Genomic DNA, 27,708 nt, shown 5'->3' on the forward strand with positions numbered 1-27,708 from the left:
AGTATTTGTTTGAAAGTTATGGATAAAGCGTTTTTGTGAAAGCTATGGGAGGTATGAGGGACTTGTGCTTGATACGCTTTATAGTTCAAACGCTCTATTAGTTGCTGCTACAAAATAAAGATCTTGACAGTTTTCTGACACGATTTCACAAAAAAAAGAGAAAGAAACTGAAAACACTTAAATTCACCTGGATGTGCATTAGACACATTGTGACATGTATACAAGAGTGCACTGCACGGTTTTATTATATTAAACAAATGTTAGAAACATGCAGCCATTAAATTCACATCTTCGACATTTTTACAAGTGTGTTCCACATGTTGGCCAACAGTGCATAGTCTGCCTTTTGTACAGCAACTCTATTCTGATCCTGATTCAAGCACTCCACTTGTGCCGTTGAGTTTTACACCGGTTTGAAACATCCTTTTGTTGGCATTGAGCTGGTTAAATGTACAACATTGCTTGTGGAACACATCTGCATTCATGTACTGTCACACTAATGTGACCACAACCCAAATGAAAAGAAAGCTTCCTAAAATTAAAACCAGATGGCCTATAATGAGAACCAGGACAACTGGTTACTAGGAATGATGATTTTATAAGCTGCTGCTGCTGCTATAAAAACTTCACTATCTTGCTTGTCAGCTGCAAATATTCTTTACCTTTCTTGCCAACTAAGGCATTTGTTCCTTTTCTAAAGTGTCCACCTGCTTCTGTTTGTCACCTGCTTGTCTCTTGGTTCCTGTAAAGTCAAACAGAGCCTAAGGCTTTAATAAATATAAAATAAAAAACAGATTACAAGTAGTCGAAAAATAATATATATGATACATATCAATAACAAAATAGCTTAATTTTAATCAGAAATTAAATCATTAGAGCTACAAATATGTTTCATTTAAATACAAATCATCAATTAATAGGGATAGACAACAGGTGTGTAAGCCTAATGATCGCAGGCAGTCCTGCCTCCTCTGGCAAGCTGGGTGTAATCACCCTAATCAGAGCCCAGTGCTGCATCCTGAAGAAGGATTTAAATAGTTGCTGTGTGCGATCCTGGTGCGTGTAGACGGGAGGCATTTCTACCAGACCTGCCCCTCTGGAGAGAGCGAGAGGTTTTTTGTTCTTCTTTCTGTTGTGGTCGAATCAACATGATAAGCCCACAATTAGTATTGTAGTGTCTCGCTGCGGGAAACACACCAGCTTCATTCTTCTTCTACTACTTCTTTTACTTCTTCTCCTTCTTCTTACATGTAATTGCCCGCGAAATTTTGAATGAAGAACTCGTTTCAGTGTGAACTCATTCCACAGTATGACCACAACAGTGTTTTAAACCAGGTAGGCCTACGTTTTTATTATTTATGTTCTATAATATCGCTAAGTGTGTGATTACACATGTTACGTATTATATATATATATATATATATATATTTATTATAGGCTACTGTATTGCTGCCGGTGCGTTAAGACCACCTCTAGTGTCGGATTTTGGAAAATTGATTTTTAGTTTTCTCATGGCAGGGAAATCCGTGTATCTACCGTCCAATCCAGCTATTTCCTGATTATCCACCGACTGTGGTCAATCGCAGGAGGGAGTTTACTCTGGCAAGGGTAATCCTGCGTAACAAACCGGACAGCCAGGCTCATCGTCACTCATGGTGGTCAGCAGCACTCTTTCACCGACCAGCTGCACTGGACTACGCCAGGCGCCACTTCGGGGCTCCCGAGGCACGGCCGAAGGCGATACCCGACGGATGATCTATAAACATTTAAGATACATGGCCTGGGCTGGCTGTTGATATAGGTTGGTGTACTTATCCTTTCCCCGCGTAGGCATATATATATATATATATATATATATATATATATACACACACACACACACACACACACACACACACACACACACACACACACACACACACACACACACACACACACACACACACACACACACACACACACACACACACACACACACACACACACACACACACACACACACACACACACACACAAAATTCAACTTTAATTTGTCGTTGCTCCTATTTGGAGCAATTTCATTTTTAATTTCTTTAAGTTAACTTAAGTATTATTGAAGCATTTTTTCAGAGCTCTGTCTCCTGCTTTGCTAAACTGTTTTTTTTTCTAAGTTCACTTTAAGGGAGATGTTTTGGAATATTATGTTTAACTGGGTCCATACTCAGGGCTTTGATGTGCTTAAAGGTCTGATTGAGACGTGTTTTACTGCAATTCTTATTAGCCATCTTTCAAATGGGCTCACTTTTTGTTATATGCTTATGTGTTTTCCATACTCTAGTTAGATTATGTAAACAAGCTGCAGAGCTACCAGTTATGTATTATAGATATAGGAGCTTTTCACCTCCGCACCGGGAACCGCAAGGTTTTCTTGCCTGCCGTCTCCATCGTTTGGGGATGGGGACCTGGGCACGGGACTTGGGTGAGTTGTTGTATTGTTGTCTGAGGGTATGTTTGTATATATATATTTTTTTTGTTTTGTTTCTCTCCACTTTGCAATTGCCTGGGCCACTGCACTTTCCAGTTTGTATGGGATAGATGGCGGATAATGGTGTGATAGTGGTTTTCCACTCAGATTTTGACTCCAAAGCCAGAGGTGTTGCAATCCTCATAAATAAGAGGATACATTCTTCCACCACTAACATTATTTCTGACAGAAATGGGAGATATTTCATTATTACTGGTATGGTTTGGCAAACTCCTGTTGTATTGGTGAATGTATATGCTCCCAATTTTGATAATGCTGCGTTCTCTAACAGCTTGCTGAGCAAAATCCCATGTCTTAACACCCACCTTTTTAATACTGGGAGGGGACTTAAACTGTGCTATTGACCCATCCTTGGACCGCTCTTCTCCGTCCACTATGGCAAGGTCATTTTCTGACTTTATGTCTCTGAATGGCCTTGCCGACCCCTGGAGATATAATAATCCTCAGTCTCGTGATTACTCCTTTTTCTCTCATGTACATCATTATTTTTCGCGCATTTAGTGTGTTCACACCGGAGTACTTTTCCCACAATAGTTCATCAGAACTACAATATATTTGCGTTCACACCAAAAAGCCCCAGGAACTAAATTAGTTCATCAGAACCATTTTTACGCTGTTTTCGTGGGAGAAAAAAGTTCATACGCGTGATTGGCTGTGCGGAATGCAAACCACGGCCCGTGAGTCTCTGAATTTTTTTTGAAGGCCGCCATTGTATTTGCTCATTAAAAGCTCAGCGCCGCAGCCACCAACGAAGAGATTACTTTTGTGAAAGCAGTTATTATAGCAACACTAAATAAATCCTCGGAGTGATGAGGATGTGTCGGCGCTTCTGGCGATTTACTCTGAGGACGCGATCCAGAAGCTTCTACTGCAAAATGTAGGAGTGTTGTTCAAAGTTAGCCGACCTGGGAACCGTCCACAGCGCAAAGTCATGCCGGGACGACGACAAAGGTAAAATAAACTACATGCACTGCACTGTTTTAATCTGCACAATACTGGTCTCGGATGTACTTTTGTTTGCTCAGTAGATCGAGCTAGCCATGCTAGCTGAACTGGCTATCATAGCTCCAAGCTGGCTAACAACATCTAGCTAGCTAGCTATTCTCAGCCGCGCCCGCTATGAAAATGTTTTGACTTGTGAATAAATGTGCAATGTTCTGTAATTTTCTTCACTAACTCATGGCACTAATCGTGTGTTTCAGGCGAGGTGTTTCTCTCTGGATTGGAAACTAGTTAGCTTTCCCCTCCGGGATAAAATGATATAACGTTGGCATGCTAGCTGGACATAATGCTACCTCTAACAATACATTGTAGTTGCTATAATTTCATGTGTCATTTGCAACATTCATTCTACATGTTAATGGTAAAAGCTTAAACAGTTGATTACCTGTATGCCACAAAGACTGATGTTCTAATATGTTTGCACATTTAAGTAGAAATGTAATTGAAATTCAATTTATTTTTCCTTTTTTTTTTTATTGATTGTTATAATTGTACTCAGCCATGTTATGTTAGATGTCAATCCACTTACACTGTAACTACTCTGGCCTTGAAAGAAGGTTACGCATCTGATGTCCACTAATCCCTATAAAACAAAGTTCAAGCATACATTAAGCACAAAACAATAAATAAGGGCACTTTGATATTTATTTTGTATTTGATATTATTTGAGCCTCTTATCTTCTACTTTACACCTGCATTTTGTACACTGTCCCTGCCTGCACCATGTCCAATGTTGTCTCTGTTGACAACCTACTAGGCGATTAAACTGATCTTGTATCTTGCTTATTTCTCCTTAGGAAAGCGGGCACGGAATGACAGCTTCCTTGACACCATCATGGCGATGGACCGCTGTTCCATGGTCAGCAAGGAGAATGAGGACCTGCGTGCCAAGGAGATGCACGACGAACGGCTGCTGCATTCACACATGGCCCAGGAATCAGACGACCAGCTGCTCATGGTGATGCCGCGCCATGCTGACTCGGCGGCACGCCAGGTGGAGCTGTCGGTGCGCCAGGTGGAGCAACAAAATACCTTTCAGGCTGGGCTTCTGGCAGTGCTAAGCGAGCTGATTAAATCCAACAGTGAATTACAGTGCTTGCCTCGACGGGGAGGGATTGCATTGAATTAAAGCAGCGGGAGCAAACGCTTGCCTCGGGGAGGGAGAATAAATAGAAGGGTAACTATGGGCGGCAAGTCTTCTTCGCTGCTTTTGTGGCAGACTACAGCGCCACTTACAGGCCTGGCATATGTACTACAGCGTCTCCAGCGCTTTCGAGCGGCCATGGCCCAACCCCACATTCCCCTGATAGGTGGAGAGTTGGCCCAATAGCCGTAGCGCCACTTCTGTGACGTCATAGAAGTGTTCAAATCTGTATCAGATCCGTTGCAGCCCCTTTTTTAGAGATTTGGGTATGGAGGAAAATAGAGAGGGTTGTGTTTTCTGACACTTGGTGAGTTCCCTGGAACACCGGGGACACATATTCATGTATAAAAGACGTACAAAAGTGCATTTTGCATGATAGGTCCCCTTTTTTAAGGGGCTCCAATGAAAAATTTGTCTCAAAGTGGCAACCGTTCATATCTTTTTCTTTAATGCTCTACAAAAGCTCCCCTCAGATGAGGAACTATAACTCAATACTGACATAAACAATACATTGCCCTGTATAGGAGGTCATGATGTGGTCCAGGCAATTTGCACATTTTTTGCAATTCTATCTCATTATTTTTATCTTGTCCATTTACTGTATTGATTTGATTCATTCATTTTTGTCCTCTTATATCTCTATCCCTAGACCCTGATCTGATTGAATCCTCATAACTCTTATTTATTTAGTCTTGTGACTGCTAATAAATGAAGGACATTATAACCTGAACAAATCTCTATGCCTTATGCGTCGACAGATTTCTTGAATGTATACATAAGTATTACAGTTGTTACTGATGTTATTACCATGCACTAGTGAACATTTTATTGTGTTTTTTTGTGCTATTGTTTGTATCGCCCTCTCTGTTGGGGGTGGGGGAAGTGTACTGTATGTCTGTTGTTTGTACTGTGATGTAATAAAATGCAAAATCTGAAAAAATAAAAAAAACATCCATGGTAAACTCCCTCGACGGGGCCACTCGCTCTCTTTTCTTGATCGCCCTCTCTCACAGAACACTTCACTGTCCCGCTTCATTGTAGGATTTCTGCCATGTCTCTATACTTTAATTTGACCATCTCTGTTATTAAGTTATGGAATACTAAATAAGTAAGATACCTTACCGTTACTGCGCTCATAAATAATGATAAGAATAAGAATAATGCGTATTGAACTGGTTTCATTAATTAGTGAGTTTATTTAAGGTCATTTTAAAAATCAAGTCACCGAATGCAAGTAGTTGCCTTAGCTTATTTTGTTATGAGATGATGAAGTGAATTACTGTTCAAATTAGTTAATGTAATTGTTTTGGTCTTATATTTTTTTTCGGGGAGGATGCCCTTTTTCCAGTTTAGAGCAATAGCCCCTCCAAATGTCTGTGCACGTCCCTGATCAGATCCATAATGTTGTGTGAGAGCAACGCAGAGCCGCTAATGTTTATGTTCTGTTAGATTGTTTGCGTGTGTCCCACGTGTCCTGTTAGAACTCTGCGCAGCATTGTTTAGATGTGGTGCGCTAATTGTGCGGAACATTCTGAGCTTAGACGCTCTGTTATTTATCGTCGGAAGGATTGGTAAAATAAGGAAAATATTTATTCTTAAAAAGTATTAATTTTGATTTACTAAACACTTTTCTAATACAATCCTGTTAATTTAATCCACTGAAGATTCCTGCTAAAAGGGGAGAAAATAATATTTCTTGTTATAAAGAATTAATTTGATTTATTAGAAGTATTGATAGTGAAGTCTTGTTTAATTCAGTGAATACCTCTGTTAAAGGAGGAAAGAATCTTTTCTTGTTTAAAAATAATTACTTTGATTTAAGAACATTTCTAGTTAAGTCCAGTTAATTAAATCTGCTGAGATTTTAAAAGAGCTTGGGTTTAAAGAAACGTTTTTATGTTTAAAATGGATATTTCTGTGTTTAGTCTGCTCTATATGTGTACATATTCATAATTAAGGCAGCAGTTGCCAAACAAATGTATTGTTTACATGCTGTATTTACATGTTTACATGCTTTATTTATTTTGATAACTTGCAAAGTTCTAAAATGCATGCATCTTGTTTTCAAAGGTTTTTCACCTGCATAAAGTGACCCAGTCAGCAAAGACATTTTAAGTGAACTGCTAAATAAAAAGTCTGAAAAGAAAAGCTGTGTCATTGGAGTGGAATCCTGTTCTCAAAGTGAGCCTCAAGTCCCTTTCAAGTGGGGAATCTGCACAAAAACAGAAGAAACTTGACAGTTCCTCATTGGGAGCTGATATGGTCATACTTCATGTCTAGACTCTCTGCTGCACTCTCGTTGTTATACAGGCGTTCATGAGTTCCAGCACAAAACAGTACAGCAACGACATAACCTTTAGCTATGAATTATCACAAAATAAACAGTGAAAACATATACTTACACTAATTCATGCATATGTAAATAATAGCCTACTCTTTATTTTTTTATTATGTCAATAATGTTGTTATGAGCGCACATGCATGAGCTGCATGGTGGCAGTTGTTGCAGGGCTCAGTGGGTCAAAGCTAGGTGCTGGCTGTGAAGACCCCGTGATCTGATATTTATAGTGGGACATGTATAAATAGCTGCAGCATGTGTGTGTGCTGAGGAGCCTGCTGGCAATACTGTTTTGAAAGCCAACGAAGGCACACAGTCATCTGACTGAAGGTAAACACCAGATAATAAATAAATAATGCATATAGTGAAAAATTAGGGTGATAAGTGTGGAGTGTGCTGTGTATGCAACCTGTTTAAATGTGGCTATCGATCTTCCATGTTATGTTGTTGAATGTGTCAGGTAACTTGATAGCATTTGGGATTTTGTAAAAATATGTTTTGTTGAAGTATTTCTTGTTACATCTCCTTTGATAATTGAATATTAAGTACATGCTCACTGCAATCATTCATGCAGTTTGAATCTCCATTCATTTAATTCAATCACCATGAGAGGTGTATTCTGTAAATTATCTGATCTCACATGGCCTGTTAAGTTAGTGCTGCTATGCAAAAATCTAGGACAAAAAAGGACTGTACATGGAATTATTATAATCCAAATCTTTGTTTTGGTATCAGTCAGCTCATTTTGACATCTAATTCAACGACAGGAATAAGTATGTCAGCAACTCCTGTGATTAACTGCACTGGGCTTTTGTGAACTTTTCCCTGTCAGTATTCAGGGCTGCAGGCGGTGTTCGAGATTTCGGGTGCCATATTTAAAAGTATTGTCTCCCTTATGGCTGTCTCCCCAGGGCAGTTCCTTGTGCGTTGACCCTTTCTGGACCTACAGATGAACAAAGAGACAGAAGATGACTTTTATCAATCGGAGGACGACTTGGATGAGGATGAGGCGACGCAATATATAATTGAACAAAGCCTGATTGAATATAGAAAACTCAAAGGATTGAATCCAAGGTTGATCTCCGACCACCTAAATAACCCTATTTCTCTATACAGTATCTCTTCATCATTTACATTTCTCTCAACAGTGATCTGAAACCCAGTAAAGACCCTGATGAGATTTTCAAAGCAATCAAGGAGGGTGAGCTGATGTAATTCTTAAACCTGTCCAAACTGATTTTCATTAGATCTTGCCATAGTTCTGAAAAAAGGTACTCATGTTTAGGTGATGAAGATGCCCTTAACAGACTGGCAGGTCAACCAGAGGCTCTGTCAAGAGTTGATGAACGAGGATGGATCCCGCTGCATGAGGCTTCGGCGCAAGAGAATAAAAAGATACTAGAGATTATCTTCTCAGGTAGGTTCCTAAAAGTAATACTCTTTTGGATTTTTTATTCAGGCACGTTTATTAGTTGTTTTATGTTCCAGCATCACCTCCAGGTGCAGCACAGTGTCGTACTCTGAAGGGTGAGACACCACTGTTTCTGGCTGTGGTTCATGGAGTCAGAGACAACGCTACATTCCTGTTACAGAACGCCAGTAGCCCAGATCTCCAGAATGATGAGCAAGACTCTCCATTAGTGGCAGGTATCTGACATCTGAATGCAAAGTTTATCTCATTTTGCACCCACCCAAAGATATTTGCTCATTTGTATATCTACCTTCTTTGCCTCTTAGCTATTCTGAATGACCAGTACGACTTGGCCACACTGTTGCTTCGCTACAGAGCCAACGTGGACCAAACAGGACCTCTAAGCAGGACAGCTCTACACGAGTCAGCCTTTTTAGGTCTGGAGAACTTTGTCCATTTGCTCCTAGAATCTGGTGCCGACCCAAATGCACGTGACATCAAAAAGAAAACTCCTCTGGCTCTGGCTGCGCAAAATGGACATCTGAATGTGGTGGAAGCCCTGTTACAAAAAGGTATAGTTAAAGTGATTTAACTTCCACTTTGGGCTTAATATTTCACCTGATAAGCTCAGAGTAAAGCGCTTTTGTTTTCGTAAACTAGAGGGGAGTAACTCACACGAATGATTTTGGTGAGACAATCCTGGCCAAAGTTACTACATTACATTACTGTGCGTATGACCCTCTTAGATTAATAACATATATTTCCCAGGTCTGAAAATGGCTGTTAAATGTCAATTCTAACAGCATCTCTATCTATTTTGTAGGAGCCAATGTGTGTTGCGAATCAGAGTCAGGCCCTGTCTTGTTTGATGCAGCGGCATCAGGAAACCCTGACATTATCTCCTTGCTGCTGGACCATGGAGCAGATCCCAACCAACCTCTTTCCAGTGGCCATCTGCCAATTCACCGTGTGGCCTACCATGGACACATACTGTGAGGAATATGTTACATCTAACTTTCCTACTTTTAAAATAGAGGTTGAACCCTTGTCATGTTCTGACATTAGGATTATTCACCAACAGGGCACTGGAGCGTCTCATCCCAGTCACTAAGCTGGAGGCTGTAAAGGAAGGCGGGATGAGTCCTCTCCACTCTGCAGCCGCTGGGGGACATGCTCATTGTGTGGAGATACTGCTCAAAGCTGACTACGATCCTAACTTCATGCTTCACACAAGTGTGCGCTGCAATTATGATGATGAGCGCAGGTCTGCCCTCTATTTTGCAGTGTCCAACAATGATCTTCAGTGCACCCGCCTGCTGTTGGAGGCCGGGGCAATGGTGAACCAGGATCCTATCAATTGTTTGCAGCTGGCTCTCAGACAGGGCCACTATGAAATGATCAACCAATTGCTGAAGTTCGGGGCGAATGTAAATTACTACTCTCGTGTCAACACCACTCACTTCCCCTCAGCTCTGCAGTACGCCTTGAAAGACGAGGTCATGCTGAGGATGATTCTGAACCATGGATATGATGTCAAGCGTTGCTTTGATTGTCCGTATGGGGACACTTCCCATGACTATGCTCCTTGGACAACCTCAATCATCAAAGACCTGGTGGTGAGGTGAAGCTAGTCTGTGAGAGAAAATGCTGTTAACATTTGAAGAACAAGGAGAAACTGGCAGGGGAATCAGTGGAGTAGGTCAAGGTTTTGTTTTGACTGCCACGTGTGTCTTTGTGTTTGTCCTTCCAGTTCTGTGAGGTGATAACAGTGTCCTGGCTTAAGCACTTATCTGCTCAGGTGGTGCGCATCATGCTGGACTACACCAACCACGTCCCCTTCTGCACCCAACTCAAGGACACCTTGAAGGAGCAGAAACAGTGGATGGAGATCTGTCATATTCAAAGTGAGAGCTGAAGGATATTAATTAAAAAATATTGCATTCATTAATTTAACTGACTTTATTTACACTCAGGTAATACACGAAGCCTGAAGCATCTGTGTCGGTTGCGGATAAGGGAGCATCTCAGTCACCTGCGCTTGAGATCCCCAGTTTTCATCAACTATCTTCCTCTTCCTCCCAGGCTGAAAGACTACATACGCTACAAGGAGTTTGATGTATACAGCAGAGGCAGCATGGTGAACCCATAGTGAAAACGCATTAGCTGCCACAGATACAACTGGAATAAAGGGACAAAGACAGTGTTCATTATTTACGTTTTTCATGTACTTTAATGATTGAAATAGTATTTGTACAAACCTGTAAGTGTTTTTGGCATTCTTTCTTTTAAAGCGATGCCTTGTGTGAAGATGTATTGTCTTTATTACCACTCACCTGGTTAAATGGGTCCTTGTAGTGCCGAGAGAAGGGAGTCGGAGGCGGTGCATCGAAGGTACGAAGTTAGCTTTAATGGGCAGCAGAAACGCACATGTTGTCGGGTCGCAGCCCGGGAAGACAAGAAAGAAGGGCACACAGTAAGTACAGTTAACATATGTGTCCGTGCGGAGCAAAACCCCCAACCCACAGTTCCGTGGGTGAATTATGTCAATCACCACACAAGCCCCCCCAGAATTCAACCATGGACACAATCCTCGCGTACGGGAGGAAGCACCACAGGGGCCGAGGAGGGCGGGGCCGCAGGCGAGGGCAGGGGGGCCGGGGCAGGGGGGGCCCAACGAGGGCGAGGGCACCCCCACCAGAGGGTGGGGGGCGGCCCATGGGAGGACGGAGGACACCTGTCCCCGTGTCGCATGACCCTGAACGGGCTGTCGGAAGGGGGCAACATCCGCCAACCGTAGAAAGCTGGGTCGCTGTGCTGCGACGTGGGGACGGGCGTGAATGTCCCGGTGGTCCCCAGCAGGGAGGAGCGCTGCCCGGCCGCAGGCACCACAAAAAAAAAGGGTTAACAGATGGATGTTAACAGATGGATGTCGATAGCCGTTAGCTGCTAGTCGTCGTCGTTAGCCGTTAGCTGCTAGTCGTCGTCGTTAGCCGTTAGCTGCTAGTCGTCGTCGTTAGCCGTTAGCTGTAAGCCGTTAGCCGTTGTCATCGGCTGTTAGCTGTAAGCCGTTAGTCGCTGTCGTCGGCCCCGGAGCCTCTGCTAGGTGGCGTGCCTCTACCAGGGAAGGTGCCGCCGCGTGTCGGGGCCAGCACCTCGGGTAAAACGCCGGGCGGCCAGGAAGAACCGGTCAGCTTCTTCGGCTAAAGCGCGGGGCTCAACACTAGCCGGACATGCGGCCGCATGTCCCGAAGAAACAGTTCCATGAACAAGAAGTCGGGTTCTTCCGTACCTAGCAGGTCTTGCATCGTCTCCATGTGGTCGGAAGGCTTGCTGTCTCCCGGTGCCGAAACGATGTGGAGATAGCGTGCGTCGTCATCGGTCATTCCGCGGAGGGCAAAATGAGCCTCAATCTGTGCGGTCTGAGAAAAACTGCGTTTTTTGCCATGTTTGGTTCAGTCTTGGATACTTCTACGAGACTTATGTCGGGGTCACCAATGTAGTGCCGAGAGAAGGGAGTCGGAGGCGGTGCATCGAAGGTACGAAGTTAGCTTTAATGAGCAGCAGAAACGCACATGTTGTCGAGTCGCAGCCCGGGAAGACAAGAAAGAAGGGCACACAGTAAGTACAGTTAACATGTGTCCGTGCGGAGCAAAACCCCCAACTCACAGTTCCGTGGGTGAATTATGTCAATCACCACAACCTAAAGAAACAATTTGAGAAATTATGTATCTTTGTTTCACAACCAGTCTTACATTATAAAATTGTGATCTTATTGTTATGAGTACAAAAAAATCGAAAAGTGAGATGGCATTAAAGCATTAAACCTGTATGCATAAAAAAAAGCGTTAAAGTAATATAAACATTACAAAATGTTTATGATTCTTGAGTCTGTCTCTGCCTCTTTGTCATCATCTGGTGGTATAATAAGGTATTACAAAAAGTTGGATTTGTGGGATTTGTTCTGTAGGTTTCATTTATATTATAAATGAAACCTACAGAACAAATCCCACAAACAATACCCAATATATATACATTTGATATATTGGGTATCGTTTAAAGCTAGTGTATTTGTCATCTAAAACCATCTCAATTAATTTATAAACAGTAAGGGAATCATTACAATTACACAATGTGTATCCTATACACAACAGCTCCTATACCAAAATGGTACTTGGCAGCATAAACCATTTAGATAAACATAATTTAATTAGAATAATAATGGTGAATTGATTATTATTTCATTTCAAACCTTTATTTAACCAGATTGGTCCCATTGAGATCATAGATCTCTTTTTCAAGGGAGACCTGCAAGTTATAAGGATATTCCATTGATTACATTATTTTGGTAATATAAGTGATCTTTTACACATTTAGATTTCAATTCAACAACATGTTTAGTTTCATTATAGTAGCACGTGACACATAGGTGGGGTCTTTATACATTTTGCCTTGTAAATAGAATGTGTCCTAAATTAGTTTACATTTGCATACATCTGATCCTTCACCGCCATGTTCACTCACTATTGCATCCATCACCGGTCCGGCAGTACCCATAGAGCAGTACCCCGCTCCGCCGCTGGGTGGCGTTTGTAAACATCGTGACGGCAGCGTTTTGCAGTGGTGGAGAAGAACGTGTACGTCATTTTCACAATGGCGGAGGCTGGTTGAGGAGGAGTGTGTGTAAGTGAAGCGCCGCCGTAATCGTTTGAGCTACATTGCCCGTTATACGTGCACGGTGCCCGAAAATGGCCCTGAACCCCAACGCGGTGGGGAGAAGGGACTCAGAATGTACCGCGACGGACGATATGCAGCTAGAGGGAGGCGAACCCCTGAAGAAATCAGCCGCCACCTCGGCCACAGCCAACCAAAATGGCGATCAGCCTGGATGTGGAGACGGTGTAATGCCCGAGAAAGAAGCCCCTGAGCGGCGCAGGAGCGTGCAGGCAGATGCCCGGAGCTTTGGCAGTTCTGCCTTGCAAGGCCAGAGACCGAGCGACGAGCTGCCACGGAAGAATTTCCAAATCCCGAGGAAGATAAGAGAACGGAAAGGTGCCATATCGCTGCTATTTTGAACAGAGCCTGTCCTGTCTTTCATAATTCTGCTGCTGCATGTTGCTAGCCTGCAAGCTAGCTGGATGGCCTCGCTAGTTTTACTAGTTTAACTTAATGTCCACGGGTTAAGATTAAACCAACGACATAGTATGTAAGCTATCGGACAGTCTGGACTAATGTAGCGTGAGTTGCTTTAGCAGAGCTAGCTTTGGTGGTCCAACCCAGGTACCCAAGTTACAGCAGTTGGCTACCTGTCCCTTGGAGGCTCCTGAAAGCAACACACTGCCCGTTTGAAAGCCCACCTTGTTTGGCCTTTACCTTTTTCATGGGACTATAGTCTGATTGAGTTTCGCTGCTGGTGTCCTGAGTTTGTTGCAGCCATCACCTGACAACATGTGGGTGTCATATTGACCTTAGTGAAGGGCATGAATAATCCACCCCACCCAACTTCTATAAAAGGTTTTCACAATACCAATAAGTAGGGCTGCCCACCCCTTGTCCCAGCTTGATGTCACTTGTGTATCAGAGCATCCTTCTTACACCTTCACCTCACAGTACAATACAACGACACTGGCCCCATCATGTCTCAAAAAGGAGGTAGCAGAGTGGTTGTTACAAACCTTGCTGTCATACATCACTTGTTTGTGTATATGCAAAGTTGAGCTGAAGTTGCTAGACTAGAGCCTTTATTAAGCAGCCACGCTTGCAGTATCTGGTCAACTCAGCAAGGTTCATATGTAAAGCAAAAACAATGTAATTATTTTGGTAAACTTAAATGTGAGACAGACCTGGCTGTGTTCATCTCCAGATTTTAGTCAGTCAGCGTGTTTCCTCAGCTGAAATATTTATCACTTGTTACCCCACAGCTTGAGTGAGGCTGACACTGCTCCGTCCAGTATTTAGCAAGTGCTTGTTCTCTTCTTTATATGTTTTTGGATTTATAAAATAAACCTTTTTGTAAACACAGACAGAAGCTAGGTTTCGTCACGTGTTGGTTGATATAGGAGATTCCTACTTACTGCTGATCAGTGTTCAGCTTATTCCTTAAAGGACAACTCGGTAATCTATTCTAGTCAGCTGGCTTTAGCACATGGGAAGTAGAGGCAGCTGGGTCAGTGCAACCCCAGTGAGATTCACTTAATGTACACCAAGAGACTTTCTGATAATAACTGAAGTCTTAACACAGGTCACATGTATCCTCTTCTCATGTAAGAAAGATATATTGGTACCATATCACCCTATACATGAGGATGATTGTCAGCTTGATGTTGCCGTCTCCTGTGGATTGAGTTTAAGTGTTGGAATGCTTTACTACTACTCTGCACATTTCTAATGCACTGATCTCCTCTCTGTGTGCAGGCTTGTACCAGTTCCTGCCCCCTGACAGCCGGGAGTTTGAAGACCTTGTGAAGATCTTCTCCTCGTTTTACCTCGATTCCTCATCACGAGGAACCTTCTCCTACTGCAAGGCAAGGCTCATTCACAATGAGCTGCTGGAGAAGGAGGTAGGTCAAAGTCTTCCTGTGCCGCAAAATGTCTCGACAGACTTTTAGTTGCTCTGATGGAACCTTTTTGTAGGTTGAAACCAAATGTCACGTAAGATAGATAAATAGTAGTCTTTACGGCTTAGTTGGTAAAACGACTGTTCTTGTGGCTCACATGGCAGGATAGAGATCATGCTGAGGCCCGCCTGTGATCTCTACACAGTTACACATTCTACCATTCTACCAGTCATGCATGTTAAGCTCTGCTGTATTTCATTGGCTGTCTGCTCCATGTTTTGTGCCAGTTCATCGAGAAGCGGAGAGAGATGAAGCAGGAGGGGCGGACGGAACCAGAGCTGACCGAGTCATACTGCTTTCTTTTCCCAGACAAATCCAAGGTAATAATAATGGACGTGGTGATGATGGTTTAAAATAATGATGTTTTCTCATTGTGCATGATTCTGAGCTCTTCTTGTTGTCTTGTTTGTGTAGCTCCAGTGGATCTGTGAGAAGGGTCTGTCGGTGGGACACTCCAGGATTACTACACTAGGAAACAATTCAACGGGTGAGTTAATCTCTGGCATGTTGTTTCCTCAAAAGGAGACAGTATTGTTTTTGATTAGATGTTCTTTATGTCATGTTATTGTTTTAGCATTGACAGCGGTATTTGTTTCCTATTTCAATATATTTAATTTGTTAGCCGATTGATAAGCAGCTAAGGATCTTTGTTTATTGTGACCTGATTAACTTACAACCTTACGTGCTATATCAACAGCTGGGAATGGCTCTTAAATATAAAAAATATATCACTTTAATGTTGGTTCATCGCTGACTACCAACTCAAAGAACGAATGTTTTGTCCTTCTCTCAAAGTATCACCATGTAATTGACGTGATTATTATGGTTTGAGTGTAAAAAATGATACTTTTAATGCACTACTGATGGAGTGTGCTTATGATACTGTTCCTCTAATCCAGTTATTCTGTCATTGTAGGTGTTTATGTCTCAAAATATTCTGATCTGTTACAAATCAATCCCTTCGAAGTGGGTTCGTCTGGAGACATAATCATTTTCAAAGTTATGAGGGTATGTCTACCACTCTATTTTCATTTTGTGCTGTTGACAGATTTCTTATTCCCGTGGGATCTTAAGCTCACCAGTCTGTTTTGTCTCTCAGGGCCGAATAAAGCACATCCATGAGAACATGCCTAAGAACGCTATGGAACCGAATCAGAAGTTTGACTCTCACTTGTCCAAAAGTGCCAATAGGGTTACGTCTTTGCTGTCTTACAGGGCTTTTGAGCTCACACAGGTAAGCGAGAGTTCTTTGTTATTTCACTTACTTTATGTTTTGTATTTTCAAATTAAGTTACGTTAAGTTGTCATGAACAGAATTAGTTAATAACACATATTTCTTGTTGTCTTTTAGCAATATTTTTTTGAGTTTGCATTCGATGAGATCAAGGCACGGCCCCGGCACGTGTGCCCCTACGCTGTGGTTTCCTTTCAGTACAAAGGCAAGGAGGCTGCAGCAACTCCTATGACTTCACACAGGTGCGTATTCCTGCAGGAAGTGATGAAACCTTGCAGTATCTCCCGGCAACTGGGGAGGTTTTCATTGTGTGTTTGTAATGAGCCTGTTTTTTCATTTCTTTTAACAGGTTCAACACCATTGCACCTGAAGGAAGGCGAGGTAAAACTATTTTAAATCGTACTTATTTGATAAATATTGAATACAACTAAAAAGCCTATACGTGTGACGCACCCTGAAAATGGTCCAAATTCAATTCAACGACTAGAGTAAAACTTTCTGGAGAAGAGATTCTGTAAAAAAAAGAGCGGGGATTTCAGGGATATTCCAGCAGTTTTGAGCGTTCCTTTCTCTCTGTATCTTGTCTGACCTCTGACCTTTGCTGTTGCAGGGAAAAGCTGCTACACTGTGTGGAGTGGTGTACTGGTGAACAAGGGCCAGGAGTTATTCCCAATCTGTTTACGATCCTCCTCGCGCTCCTACCTCCCTTACAAACTGTGAGTCAACCTTTAGTCTCTAACATCATTCTGTGTATCTCTAAATTACCTTCACAGTGCTATTAGAATTTCCACTGTTCATTATTAAAGACCCCTTTTTGCATAAAAACCCTCTATGTGCTTACATTTAACACTGCAAAGAGGAGGTTAAAATGAATGTGTGCAATGAAAAGACCGTTTTTGTGTGGATTTTGTTATGATTTGCTATTTTCAATCTGTTTTCTCCCCTGAAGGCCTGAGAAGCTGTCGCTGAGTCGAGGTATGCAGCTGGAGCAGGTGAAGCGAAAGATCCCCTCTGTGCTTTTTTCTTGGGACACTTACAGCGCATCACGGGAAGGTCAGTCCGAACTGCACATGTGAATATCTCATAATTAAATGCTAGGACAATGCCCTGGTGATGCAGGATGCAATGCATTACTTGAATTTCAATTCATTAAGCTATTCTAAATGCATACGCTGCATTTTGTGTTACAGAAACAGCTACTTAACTTAATCAATGTATATGATTGACTGAGCCTGCAGAAAACAACTTCTTTAGATGAGTTATGGGTCTGCTGTTTATTTGAAGTTGCTTTTCTTGGTCCGCAGTGATGAGGTGTGGGATGTCCTGCAGCCTGTTCGATGTGACTGACGGAAAAGGAAAACCAACCAATGGCAGCTTGGCAGCGCTGGTCCACAAACTGGAGAGGGACAGGATGGTGAGATGGCCAAATTGAATTCAAACAATCAGGATGTCCAGATTCAACCAAAGTATTTTCCTTCGAATCCTCCTTATTTCACAATCTGATAAAGCACACAGAAATAAAGGAATCAACAATTTGTACACACTGTTGCATTGAACATAATCATTCAATGTAATAAAAGTAGATTTTGTTCAATAAACAGTTATTTTCCCCAATAAACAAGACAATTATCCAGGTAAAAACATCTATTCTGTTTTTCTTTTACTTTATCTCGTCAGTTTGTAGTGCACACTAGACAAATAAAACCTGTCAAGCACCAAACTGGTATTATGATAGCTCACATTATCTGATAATGATACACCCCGGTGCTTCTGACTGCAGTGTTGCCTCTCCTTATTCAGGTGCTGGTGAAGTCCTTGTTTGACAGGGGCTTTCTGTTCCTGTTGTCCTCATCGCAGATGGTGGAGTCCAAAGGTGCCAAAAAGCTTTTACTCTCCTCTCATAATTTTCTCTGTCAGTAAAACACCTACTTGATTCCTTCGGTGAGGGTTCAGCTTTGAAACAAGTTGCTGTTTGTTTTGCAGAGCGGCGGGGGCGCGTTGAGAAGAACCTGCAAGCATTATTCATCTTTCAGGAGTCAAGGATGGTTGTCAAGTATTGTAAGTATTGTTCACACCATCCATTCCTATTCTAACCCTAACCAGCAGTGGCCGAATCTGCATAAAGCTCCCCACTTCAATGTTTTAATGGCAAATAGAGAATATTTGGATAAGACAAACGCATATATTTACTGAATGACAAAATTACATAAAAAACGAGTTGTGATGTTCCCATGTGACAACCCCAACTCCTGTAATGAAGCTCCTGTCTCTTACACATTTAATAGTGCAGATAAATTATTTTACATGACACTAACTTATGTGTACTCCATTGTAGCATCCAGACTGTTCGAGCCGGAGACGCCGGAGCCCAAGCCTGCTACCGTGTCCTCGATGGAACCTTTCGTCCCCGCTCTGCACTACGCAATGTTCAAGCTGCGGCCCAACCCTGGCAAAGACCTGAGCTCTGGGGTGGAGCGCCAGGCCACAGACTACCTAACTCGTATGGAATCAGGCACGGTGCGGCCCTTCATTCCGCCCGAATACAAACAAAACGTGGACGAAAGGACCAACCCGCTCCAAGTGCCCAGACCCAAATTTAACATGGAAGCCGTGCTGCATTCTTACGTCAAAAACCCTGCAAACTCTATTTTACCTCTGAACAAAATGAAGGACATCCGTGAAAGGATACAGCACCCAACACCCATCCCCATCCCCACACCTGCCCCGGCCCCGGTGGAATACAGCCCCGTTTCCGACTGGGGCGGCTCGGACAGGGGCTCAGACCGGGCAGAGAGACCCGCAGAGAGACCCGCAGAGAGACCCGCAGAGAAACCCGCAGAGAAACCCGCAGAGAGACCCGCAGAGAGACCCGCAGAGAGACCCGCAGAGAGACTCGCAGAGAGACCCGCAGAGAGACCCGCAGAGAAACCCGCAGAGAGACCTGCAGAGAGGCTGCCCACGGAGAGGCCTCCTCCAGAGAGGCCAGCACACGAGAAGCCCCCCCCGGACAGCAGCAAGCGGAGACAGGGGTTGGCCCATTCTAACGGGGCTCAGCCGCAGCCCAAGACGAACATTGAGACCCCGGCTCAGGCCCCTCAGAAGTTGAAGCTTTCCCACAATGAGTACGAAAAGGACAAGATGAAACAGTTGCTCAAGCTGATCCAGCTTCATAAGAAGGCACTTGTGAAGGAACCGGGGAAGGAACAGGGAGAGGACGCAGCCTGGGACGCCAACAGTCTAAAGAGGAAGTTTGAGGGAGAGGAGAGGGGGGGCATGAACAAACACCAACGCACAGATCCGCATAGCAATGGGGAACCAAGCAGAGGTGAGGACGGACGCCTGCAGCTCTCTCTCTGGCTTTATTTAAATTGTGTAATTTAATTTTCCCGATAATTTCCACCTACTGCCTCAAACGTTCATTCCTTTAGAAATAATGAATATTATATTAGTTTCACAACACTGTCTGATGAGTTCTGAGTAATTGCATTGTAAACTAAAAAAAAACATTGCTCCCCATCGGCACCATATCGACATGGAGCCAGTGTATAGGATTACAAATTAAATTACTTTATGATTGCTTACATTTTTAAATGTCAAGCATGTTCGGGGCTCATCCAGGTATCTGTTAATATACTGGTGTGCCAGTTCATCAACTGCTGCCACAATTGTAGAGTCAAGTTCATCAGAACCTGAAAAGCTTCCTGAATTTAGGTAGTTTCACTCTACACCGAGTAACTTTTAAACATTTTATAATAATGCATATCTTTCTTCAAGTATTCTGTAATATGCACAGAACAGCTTTAATTATGAAAGTCTACAATACATTCTTACACACTAATATTGCAAATGTCTCTAACTAATTGTGTGCACCCTGCTAGGAGCCACAGCAGATGAGATCGTTGATGAGGGCGGGCAGAGCGAAAATCTGACAGCAGTGATGGAGAGCATGGGCATCTATGACACGGACCTGAGGGCCCATGGCAACGCAAACCCCACGGCAGTCAACGACACTCAGCGCCTGCTCAAGATCCTCCTGGCCACTCTCAACAAAGCCGTGGCTCAGGGTGCGATGGCGGTGCCGCCAAACCCCGGGGAACCATCGACGGGTTCAGGGAGGGCGGAGCCTGCCTTCCCTGAGCCGGACCTCACCAAACTAAATGAGCCTGTACCTCAGACGAACTACACAGAGGTGAAATATGAACAGCTGTTTTATTACAGAATAATTCCACCATGAAATCAACCTTTTTCGGAGCCTAAAAACTTCTTTTTTTTTTAGGAGGACATGGACTGTAGCCCTGGTAGTCCACTCGGCCTCGGATCCCCAACAGAGCAAGCTCACACCTCAGCCAACCCAACATGGGTTCCCCCCGCTAATGAAGGTACCTCAGAGCTGTCACTTTACACAGGCCTTTGTGGACATATTTAGATCTGATTCATCACTGTGACACGTTTACTGTCTTCTCTCCTTACAGACAAAGCACGGCCTTTTCCTGAGCCAAAGCCCGCGCCTAAGCCTGAGCCAGTATCCGTGACAGTGGCAGACAGCTACCCAGAGCCCAAGACCCCCGCAGCGGTGGAAGTAAAAAAGGCGGCCGCACCTCCCACGGTACCAGTCGTAGAGGAAGTTCCCTTCAGGCCCTCCATCAGCCTGGACACCATACTCAACCAGGAGATTCACAGCCTCACCTCTAACATCAAAAACATCATGCAGACTCAGCACATTTGCTATTCTTCGCGGCTCTCCCCGAGGTTGCTCCCTCGCCACAGCTGGCTGCCCAACAGCTGCTTCTCCGACTTTGTGAGACCCTACGTCTCGCCCGTCCCCACTCAAGGGGAGGTCAAAGCACTGTGTGAGAAGATGGACAAGCTGATCCCCAGCCCACCTGCTCCCCCCAAGGTCACTTCTCCACCTCCCGCAGTCACAACATCTAATCTTACCACACCACCCCCCACCCCCGTACAGACTCCTAAAAGTAAAGCAGACCCCTCCTCTCACGGTGGTAAAACGGGCACTGTCAAAGGATCCACTAAGTCTAAATCAGAAGGCTCGTCGGGAGAGGTTAAGGGAGAGCTCTATTCTCCCTCTCAGGTCACACCAGACTCTCCAGAGCTGAAGACCCATAAAAAGGTCCCTCCTTCTGGGAGTGGGCCGGGCCTGCTGGCTCCTGAGGTGTTCAGCAGCCTGGTGGAGATGTTTAAGGACTTCACCAAGAATACGGTCAAATTCTACATCTACTCCGGGGACGAGGGGGACGAGAGTTCCGTCTGCAAGGAAATCAAGGTACAAAACAAGAGCTCAATGTGGTTTTGAAAGAAGAGAACTGTTCATGGTCATTTATAATCTTTGGGATTGTTTTGTGCTTTTAAATGTTTGTCAATAAATGTCAGAAAATAGTGGAAAATTCCCTCTCACAGAGTTCCTAGAACCTTTCACAATGGTGTTTAATAATAATTCAAAACCCAAATATTTATGAGTTTATAAGTACAACTCAAAAACATTCCTCACATTTAAAAAGCCGGTGCTTTTGATTTATTTGACACACTGCCACAATTGTACCTGTATAATCAAAATAACTGTCTCAAAACCTTCCGGGAATATTTCAATTTTATTTTGTAAGGCTTATTTAAGTGTTATGAATTTATAAAGTTGAACATCTGTTCTCTTTCACTTTCCTTATCTGTTGAACAGATTGAGATAGTTTTTTGTTATTGGAGTTGCCGCAGCTCTTAGCAGTAATACACTGTGTAGGCACACACAAGTGCAGCTGCAGACCGACAGCAGGAATGTGAAAGGTTACACTCGTTCCTCTTTGCCACTATGTGTTCCGTGTCCCTGAGCTCATCCTGTATCTGGCAGACAGTCGGTATGTGAGGTGAAAGAGAGAAGGACTTGTTCATCTGTCTGTCTTTAACAATTACGTCTCTCCTGTCTGTCACAAAGGACTACTTGAAGAGTCTTGGCAACAGCGAGTGCAGCCCGCAGACGTTTCTGGAGAACAGCAGCAGCTTAGATAAGCTCCTCATCATCATTCAGAACGAGGACATCGCTGCACACGTGCACAAGGTACGATCACCTCCTGTCACCATCCTCATCTCAGCCCCAGTGTCATGGCCCCAGCTGATCCACACAGTGATCAAACTTTAATATTAGCATCCTAATTGAATTCAACATCTGCTGCAGAGTATCGTTTTCTTATCTGGCTGCTGACTTTAATTATTCTATAGGGTTCTATGCACACACTTTGAAGACAATATGCACATGTATGTATTTAGGCCCCGCTCACACGGGACCGTTTGCGTTTATGCACAGTATGCGTATTCAAAAAAGTATTCCGTTCACATGCATTCGTTTCATTTAACGTGTCTGTTCAAACGAGGCCGCTGGAAACGCTGTAGTACATATGCCGGGACTGTAAGTGGCGCTGTAACTTCCGCCAAAATACACCAAAAGCCGCGAAGAAGAGCAGCCCGAGCAGCCCCGCCACAATGTTGCCATGGCTACCCTTCTGTTTAAGCCCCGCGGTGTATTTAGCAACATGTAGTTCATGTAATTCTCCATGTCCACTTGTTGCTGATGGTTGTGGTAGAGGAGCTGTAGATTTTGCACTAATATCTGTAGCATGGTCAGTAGCAGTAGCACTAGCAGTAGCTACTGACAGGAGGAAGTGTGTGTGGCGATTGCTGGTATTCAGCGGGATATAGTAATTTCCTCAGCATATGGATAAATGCAACGGGAAGTTAACTGAAAGAAACCGAATCTGTGGATATTGCATCGACCGACCAAGAAGCACGTCTCCGTGGAGAGGACGGCTCAGAAAGAGAGATATTCTCTACAAACACCGGGTGAGATCGCACCTTTGTCAATATAATGGATCAATGCATGAAATCTGACTCTGTTTATTTTGTTTAAGGAGTATATTGGGCGTTAACAATTCTGGTTTGCCTTTTATAATATTATTTCATTCAAGAACCCCTTGTGCGTTTAATTAACACAGCTATTTTTGATAGTTGCTACAGCAGTGAGCAGGAGAGGCGGGGCTATCGCTATTTTTTCAGGAAATATTCGTATAGAGGTGATTACACGGACTCGGTTGACCCCCCAGAGCGTTTCGTTTGCAAATCTATCCACCTTGGGACCCGTTATCGTTTGTGGGGTCAGTTTCTATCGGCCTCGTGTAAATAATAGGGCTATACGCACGCGAAACTATGCAGATACAAGCAGTTTTCTCCTCGTGTAAACGGCGCCTTAGATATACATACATTCAATTCAAATGTAATAAAATAACTTTAAGTTCACCTTTTCATTCTGCAGATCCCAGCACTGGTGTCTTTGAAGAAGTTGCCCTCAGTGAGCTTCGCTGGAGTCGACACTCTGGACGATGTCAAGAACCACACTTATAACGAGCTGTTTGTGACCGGAGGCTTCATGGTGTCTGATGAGTTCGTCCTCAACCCTGACCTTATCACGCAGGGTAAGTTTGACTTTTCTGTGTGGGAAGTGTGCGACTTCATGGAAATGTTTGGATGAAATATAAATGTTTTCTGAAATATCCTTGGCGTAGGTATAAAAAAGATAAAACGACAAGTATATCATGTAAAACCAGCACACCTAAAGCCAATAGAACACACATTTTGAATCACCCTATCAATATCAGTGTGTCAAGTTTTAGCCTTCTCTGCAAATTCTTCCATCCAATAGGGGAAAATATCCGAAGGCTGTGTCTCTAAGATTAGGTTTTACTGCAGGAACTTAAAGTGTAAGCCAGTCCTGAGAGTATATGTTATAGGTTTAATTTCTTAAGCGTTGGAATGGCAATAAAGAAAGGGGTAAATGTTAACTTGAAAGCTTATATGGCTTGTTTTTTCCAGATCGTTTGCAGGGGCTGCTGAAGTTCTTGGAAGACCGGAGCACCCCTGAACACCCCTGGCAGTGGAAGGTGCACTGCAAGTCCCAGAAGAAGCTTAAAGAACTGGCGAGGTGACTACCTAAAATGCATTATTACTAATAGATGGAGAAAATGTTTCTTTTGACAGACGTATGTCAGTCACCTAATCGTTGCAGCTGTAATTCAAATCAAATACTATTGTTGATGTTCTCTTAAAGGTTAAACGCCAACGCCATGGGGCTGCTGAACCTCCTCACCGTGTATCAGAAGAAGCACCTGGTGGAGTTCCTCCCGTATCACGAGTGTGACACCCAGTCACGTCAGGCTCCAGACCTGGAATGCCTGATCAAGCTCCAAGCTCAGCACACACAGCAACGGCACCTTATCTTCCTCACAGGTATCATCAGCTTCATCATTATCAACTAAAGTCACATTCATCAGTCTTCTAAAAGTAGCATAAAACTACAATGTATGTTTTTTTTGTTAATTAGAAATGTTTGACTTCTTGATTAGGGATGTTGCTTTACCAGAAATTCAGTTAAAAAGAAAAAAGAAAATTTTCTTTCCAAAAACCATGTTTGACAAGACAGACGTATAACTACCTTTGAACTGAATACAGCCTGAATGCACCATAGTGCAACTCTGTAAAACATATCTTTACCAGTTGTTAACAGCTAACATTAACTAGGTCTCCTGCACATTTTCAGATTTTGGCATCAACTTAGCACCGCAGTATCGGTTTTCAAGACATCTCTATTCCAAATGATATAGAGGAAAATGTAGATGGTGTAAAAGTATTAAATATCTGTATCGCTGTCTTTGATTCATTTTAAATTGCTGACTGAATTATTGCATTTTGTGTTTCGACAGAGAGGCCATTTGAGATGTTCCTGCAGTACTCCAGAAATGGGATTGTGATAGGGAGCATTGATGATGTTATGAGCGGTTTCCACAGTCTCATTGGCTCCATCAATCAGAATGAGCTCCCGACACCGCCCTCCACAGGTGGGTAACGTCGTCATCAGGCATACACACAAAAACCCTGGAGATTTCCTGTCGTTTTGCTGCAGTGTAATTGCTTTGCCAAATTGCCTTTTGTTCTGTTCATTTATCTCGCCTGTGAAAATATGATTGTACTGTCCAGCAGCGCTTTTTAAAACACACTTTGTGCTGGTAATGCATCTATAACGCATTCCTTGATAATATCTTCCTTTTCCATTTCTCTTTCTCTGCCCTCTCCTGCTCTCCCAGTAGTAAACGATGAGTGTGTGGAAGAGGAGGACATGTCATTAGACTCTGATGATGGTGAGTCAAACACCATATTGGATCCCTCAGAGCAGAACAAGGCAGTTCAGAGCGCTCCGCAGCCGCCCCCACCGGAGATGGAGGAGTTTCGTCCTCCGCTTCCAGACCAGCAGGCGACTCCTGATAGAACTCCAACGCTGTCTGACTACAGTGCTCTCAAGACAGCCATCTCTCAGTTCAAAGCCACCAACCAGATGGGAATAGGCTCTTCAGACATTGGCAGCTTATCCCCGGGCAGTTTTCCTGTGAATCCTCACCAGAGCTTCCTGTGTCCTTCAGCCTCGTGGTCCTCCTACACTGGCTCCTCCAGCTATGCAGCCTCCCCCGCCTACCCTGCCTCGCCCTGCAGCAGCACCCAGGAGCAGGAGTACCGGCCCGTCCCAGCTCCAGCCTCTGCCTCAGCAGGACCTCTAGCCAACCTGGCTTCCCTCCCCATGGAGGTCAAACCCCCTCCTCCACCTCACCTCATGATGCTGGGACACACGTATGGCTCGGACACCGGAGGAGCTGGGCCTTGTGGGAACTCTCCGCTCACCACCTCGCAGCCCTACACAGACCACAATGACTCAGCCCAGCCGGGTTACATGACCGGCATTCCATCACATGCTGGTGGGACCCCTACGCAACAAGACAGGACACACATTGGACATGGGGAGTGTCTATGGGGGACAGCAGGTATCAGCACTTTTCAGACTGCCAGCAGCCAGGGTGGGGTCACTGCTGGCCAACTGGACCCAAGCGGGCTCTCTAACACTGGGGAAACCCTCGGAGGAAACACCCCTGGTAGTCAGGGGGGCAGGACTCAGGTGAATTGCACCAACAACCTTGGAGCCTCTGTGGGCTTACCCACAATGGCCAGCAGGGGGGGCTCGATGGTCAGACCTAAGCTGCCTCCACATCTAATAAGCGCTGTGGGTTATGGTTGCATCCCTGGACAGATGGACCACGGGCCCATGCGGGGGGGAATGGGTCCTGGTTCTTTAGGGGGCTATCGGGGCAGAGGACTTCCACCAGTAGGGCTTTGGCCACGGCCTGGACGAGGACATGATCGGGGGAACGGGTCTGGAGGTGGACCCTGCTCATGGGGTTACCCAGCAGGCAGGGGGAGGGCACAGGACTACTACTCGGACTACACATACACTCACAACTATGCTCCTGAATAGACAATGATGTTTGAAGGGGCAACACAACAGCCAACCTCCAGAGACTATAAGTGCTGGCTGAATGTAAATATTTTCTTGTCATAAACACATTTATTTGAATCAGTAAATAAGGATCCTGGTTTTTCTACATTAATAAAAATTGATACAGGCAGTGCCGAGTGTCCTACTGTTGTGTAAACTGTATGTACACTCTTTCCATGTGAGCTATTTGAGACCCTGTTCAAACCACTATATTTATATTTGCCAGCAAATGTTAATGGCCTTCCAGCTTCTTGGAATTTAACTTGTAATTTCTGTTTCATTCTGTAATTCCAGGTTTTGAAACGGTAAGGGGGAAGGCTGATATTTTTTTAAGGAAAGAAAAAAATAGTGAATGAAATTTCTCTTTGCTGTTCGTTTCCTTTTTTTATTTTTATTTTTCATATTTGGTTGTCCAAAATTCTATTGAAATAAACCAATCAAGTTGTTTGTGTGACCAGTTTGATGACAGTGTCAAGCAAACTATTAAAAATATCAATTAGAACTGTCTTACTGTCCTTTCATACTAGGGCTGCTCAATTAATCGTATTTTAATTCGCAATTACGATTATGGCTTGCAACGATTACGAAAACAACGTAATCGAAATAAAACGATTATTCTTTCATTATTCTTTTTTTCTTATTGGTTTCAGTTGAATTATACTTAAAGTTCAGGGTAATCAACTGTTAAAAACATATTGTTCAACATTTTTTTTCTCCAATAAATTGATGTTTTCAAAGTAAATGGATAATCGTTTTTAATAATCGTGATATCAATTATTGACCCAAATAATCGAGATTATGATTTTTGCCATAATCGAGCAGCCCTACTCCATACTGTATTCAGCTACCTACGATTTATGTGCTCAGCATGAGGCTGGATAATTTAACATGAAAGCCCTAAACTAAAATTAAGTAGGTAATATGGAAGACAAGTCTGAGGTAATAAGATTTCATCAACATATTCTAATAAGAAACAGGTCTGATTCCCAGGAGGAAGGATGTTAGTGCTCATAAAACGATTGTAGTCAAAAACCTTTCAACTCTATTAAAAACTCATTTACTGACC

General features: G+C 43.6%; 2 protein-coding genes across 3 annotated transcripts; both read left to right on the top strand.

The window, feature by feature from the left end:
- The first annotated feature begins 7,319 nt into the window (after positions 1-7,319).
- Positions 7,320-10,672, top strand: asb14b (ankyrin repeat and SOCS box containing 14b). The gene is made up of 10 exons (XM_034126638.1): positions 7,320-7,338; positions 7,920-8,082; positions 8,157-8,209; positions 8,294-8,425; positions 8,497-8,655; positions 8,746-8,991; positions 9,243-9,411; positions 9,501-10,035; positions 10,170-10,323; positions 10,393-10,672. Exons 2-10 carry the CDS (start codon positions 7,958-7,960, stop codon positions 10,566-10,568), a joined length of 1,749 nt encoding a protein of 582 aa, XP_033982529.1. The 5' UTR covers positions 7,320-7,338; positions 7,920-7,957; the 3' UTR covers positions 10,569-10,672.
- Positions 10,673-13,067: 2,395 nt separating this feature from the next.
- On the top strand, positions 13,068-27,198 carry tasorb (transcription activation suppressor b). 2 transcript variants are annotated; one of them, XM_034126483.1, is made up of 23 exons: positions 13,068-13,468; positions 14,831-14,976; positions 15,261-15,353; positions 15,448-15,520; positions 15,950-16,041; positions 16,133-16,267; positions 16,385-16,509; positions 16,617-16,648; positions 16,878-16,983; positions 17,217-17,320; positions 17,572-17,681; positions 18,068-18,140; positions 18,251-18,325; positions 18,603-19,592; positions 20,146-20,456; positions 20,544-20,646; positions 20,740-21,548; positions 22,209-22,331; positions 23,580-23,739; positions 24,137-24,245; positions 24,372-24,550; positions 25,024-25,158; positions 25,405-27,198. In XM_034126483.1, the coding sequence occupies exons 1-23, from the start codon at positions 13,165-13,167 to the stop codon at positions 26,619-26,621; spliced, it is 5,604 nt and encodes a 1,867-aa protein (XP_033982374.1). In that variant the 5' UTR covers positions 13,068-13,164; the 3' UTR covers positions 26,622-27,198. The 2 variants fall into 2 exon arrangements, with proteins under 2 accessions (XP_033982374.1, XP_033982375.1); XM_034126484.1 differs by having other exon boundaries at positions 25,408-27,198.
- The last annotated feature ends 510 nt before the right edge of the window (positions 27,199-27,708 follow it).

The sequence above is a fragment of the Trematomus bernacchii genome, unplaced genomic scaffold, assembly GCF_902827165.1.
Source record: "Trematomus bernacchii unplaced genomic scaffold, fTreBer1.1, whole genome shotgun sequence".
NCBI classification, from domain to species: domain Eukaryota; kingdom Metazoa; phylum Chordata; class Actinopteri; order Perciformes; family Nototheniidae; genus Trematomus; species Trematomus bernacchii.

Coding starts and splice junctions, on each gene's coding strand:
- tasorb (XM_034126483.1), top strand. CDS start 13,165: ATGGCCCTGAACCCCAACGCGGTGGGGAGAAGGGACTCAGAATGTACC. Junction 18,141..18,250: donor GCAGATGGTGGAGTCCAAAG/GTGCCAAAAAGC, acceptor TTTGTTTTGCAG/AGCGGCGGGGGCGCGTTGAG. Junction 25,159..25,404: donor CCCGACACCGCCCTCCACAG/GTGGGTAACGTC, acceptor CTGCTCTCCCAG/TAGTAAACGATGAGTGTGTG.
- asb14b (XM_034126638.1), top strand. CDS start 7,958: ATGAACAAAGAGACAGAAGATGACTTTTATCAATCGGAGGACGACTTG. Junction 8,992..9,242: donor GGAAGCCCTGTTACAAAAAG/GTATAGTTAAAG, acceptor TCTATTTTGTAG/GAGCCAATGTGTGTTGCGAA. Junction 10,036..10,169: donor CAATCATCAAAGACCTGGTG/GTGAGGTGAAGC, acceptor TTGTCCTTCCAG/TTCTGTGAGGTGATAACAGT.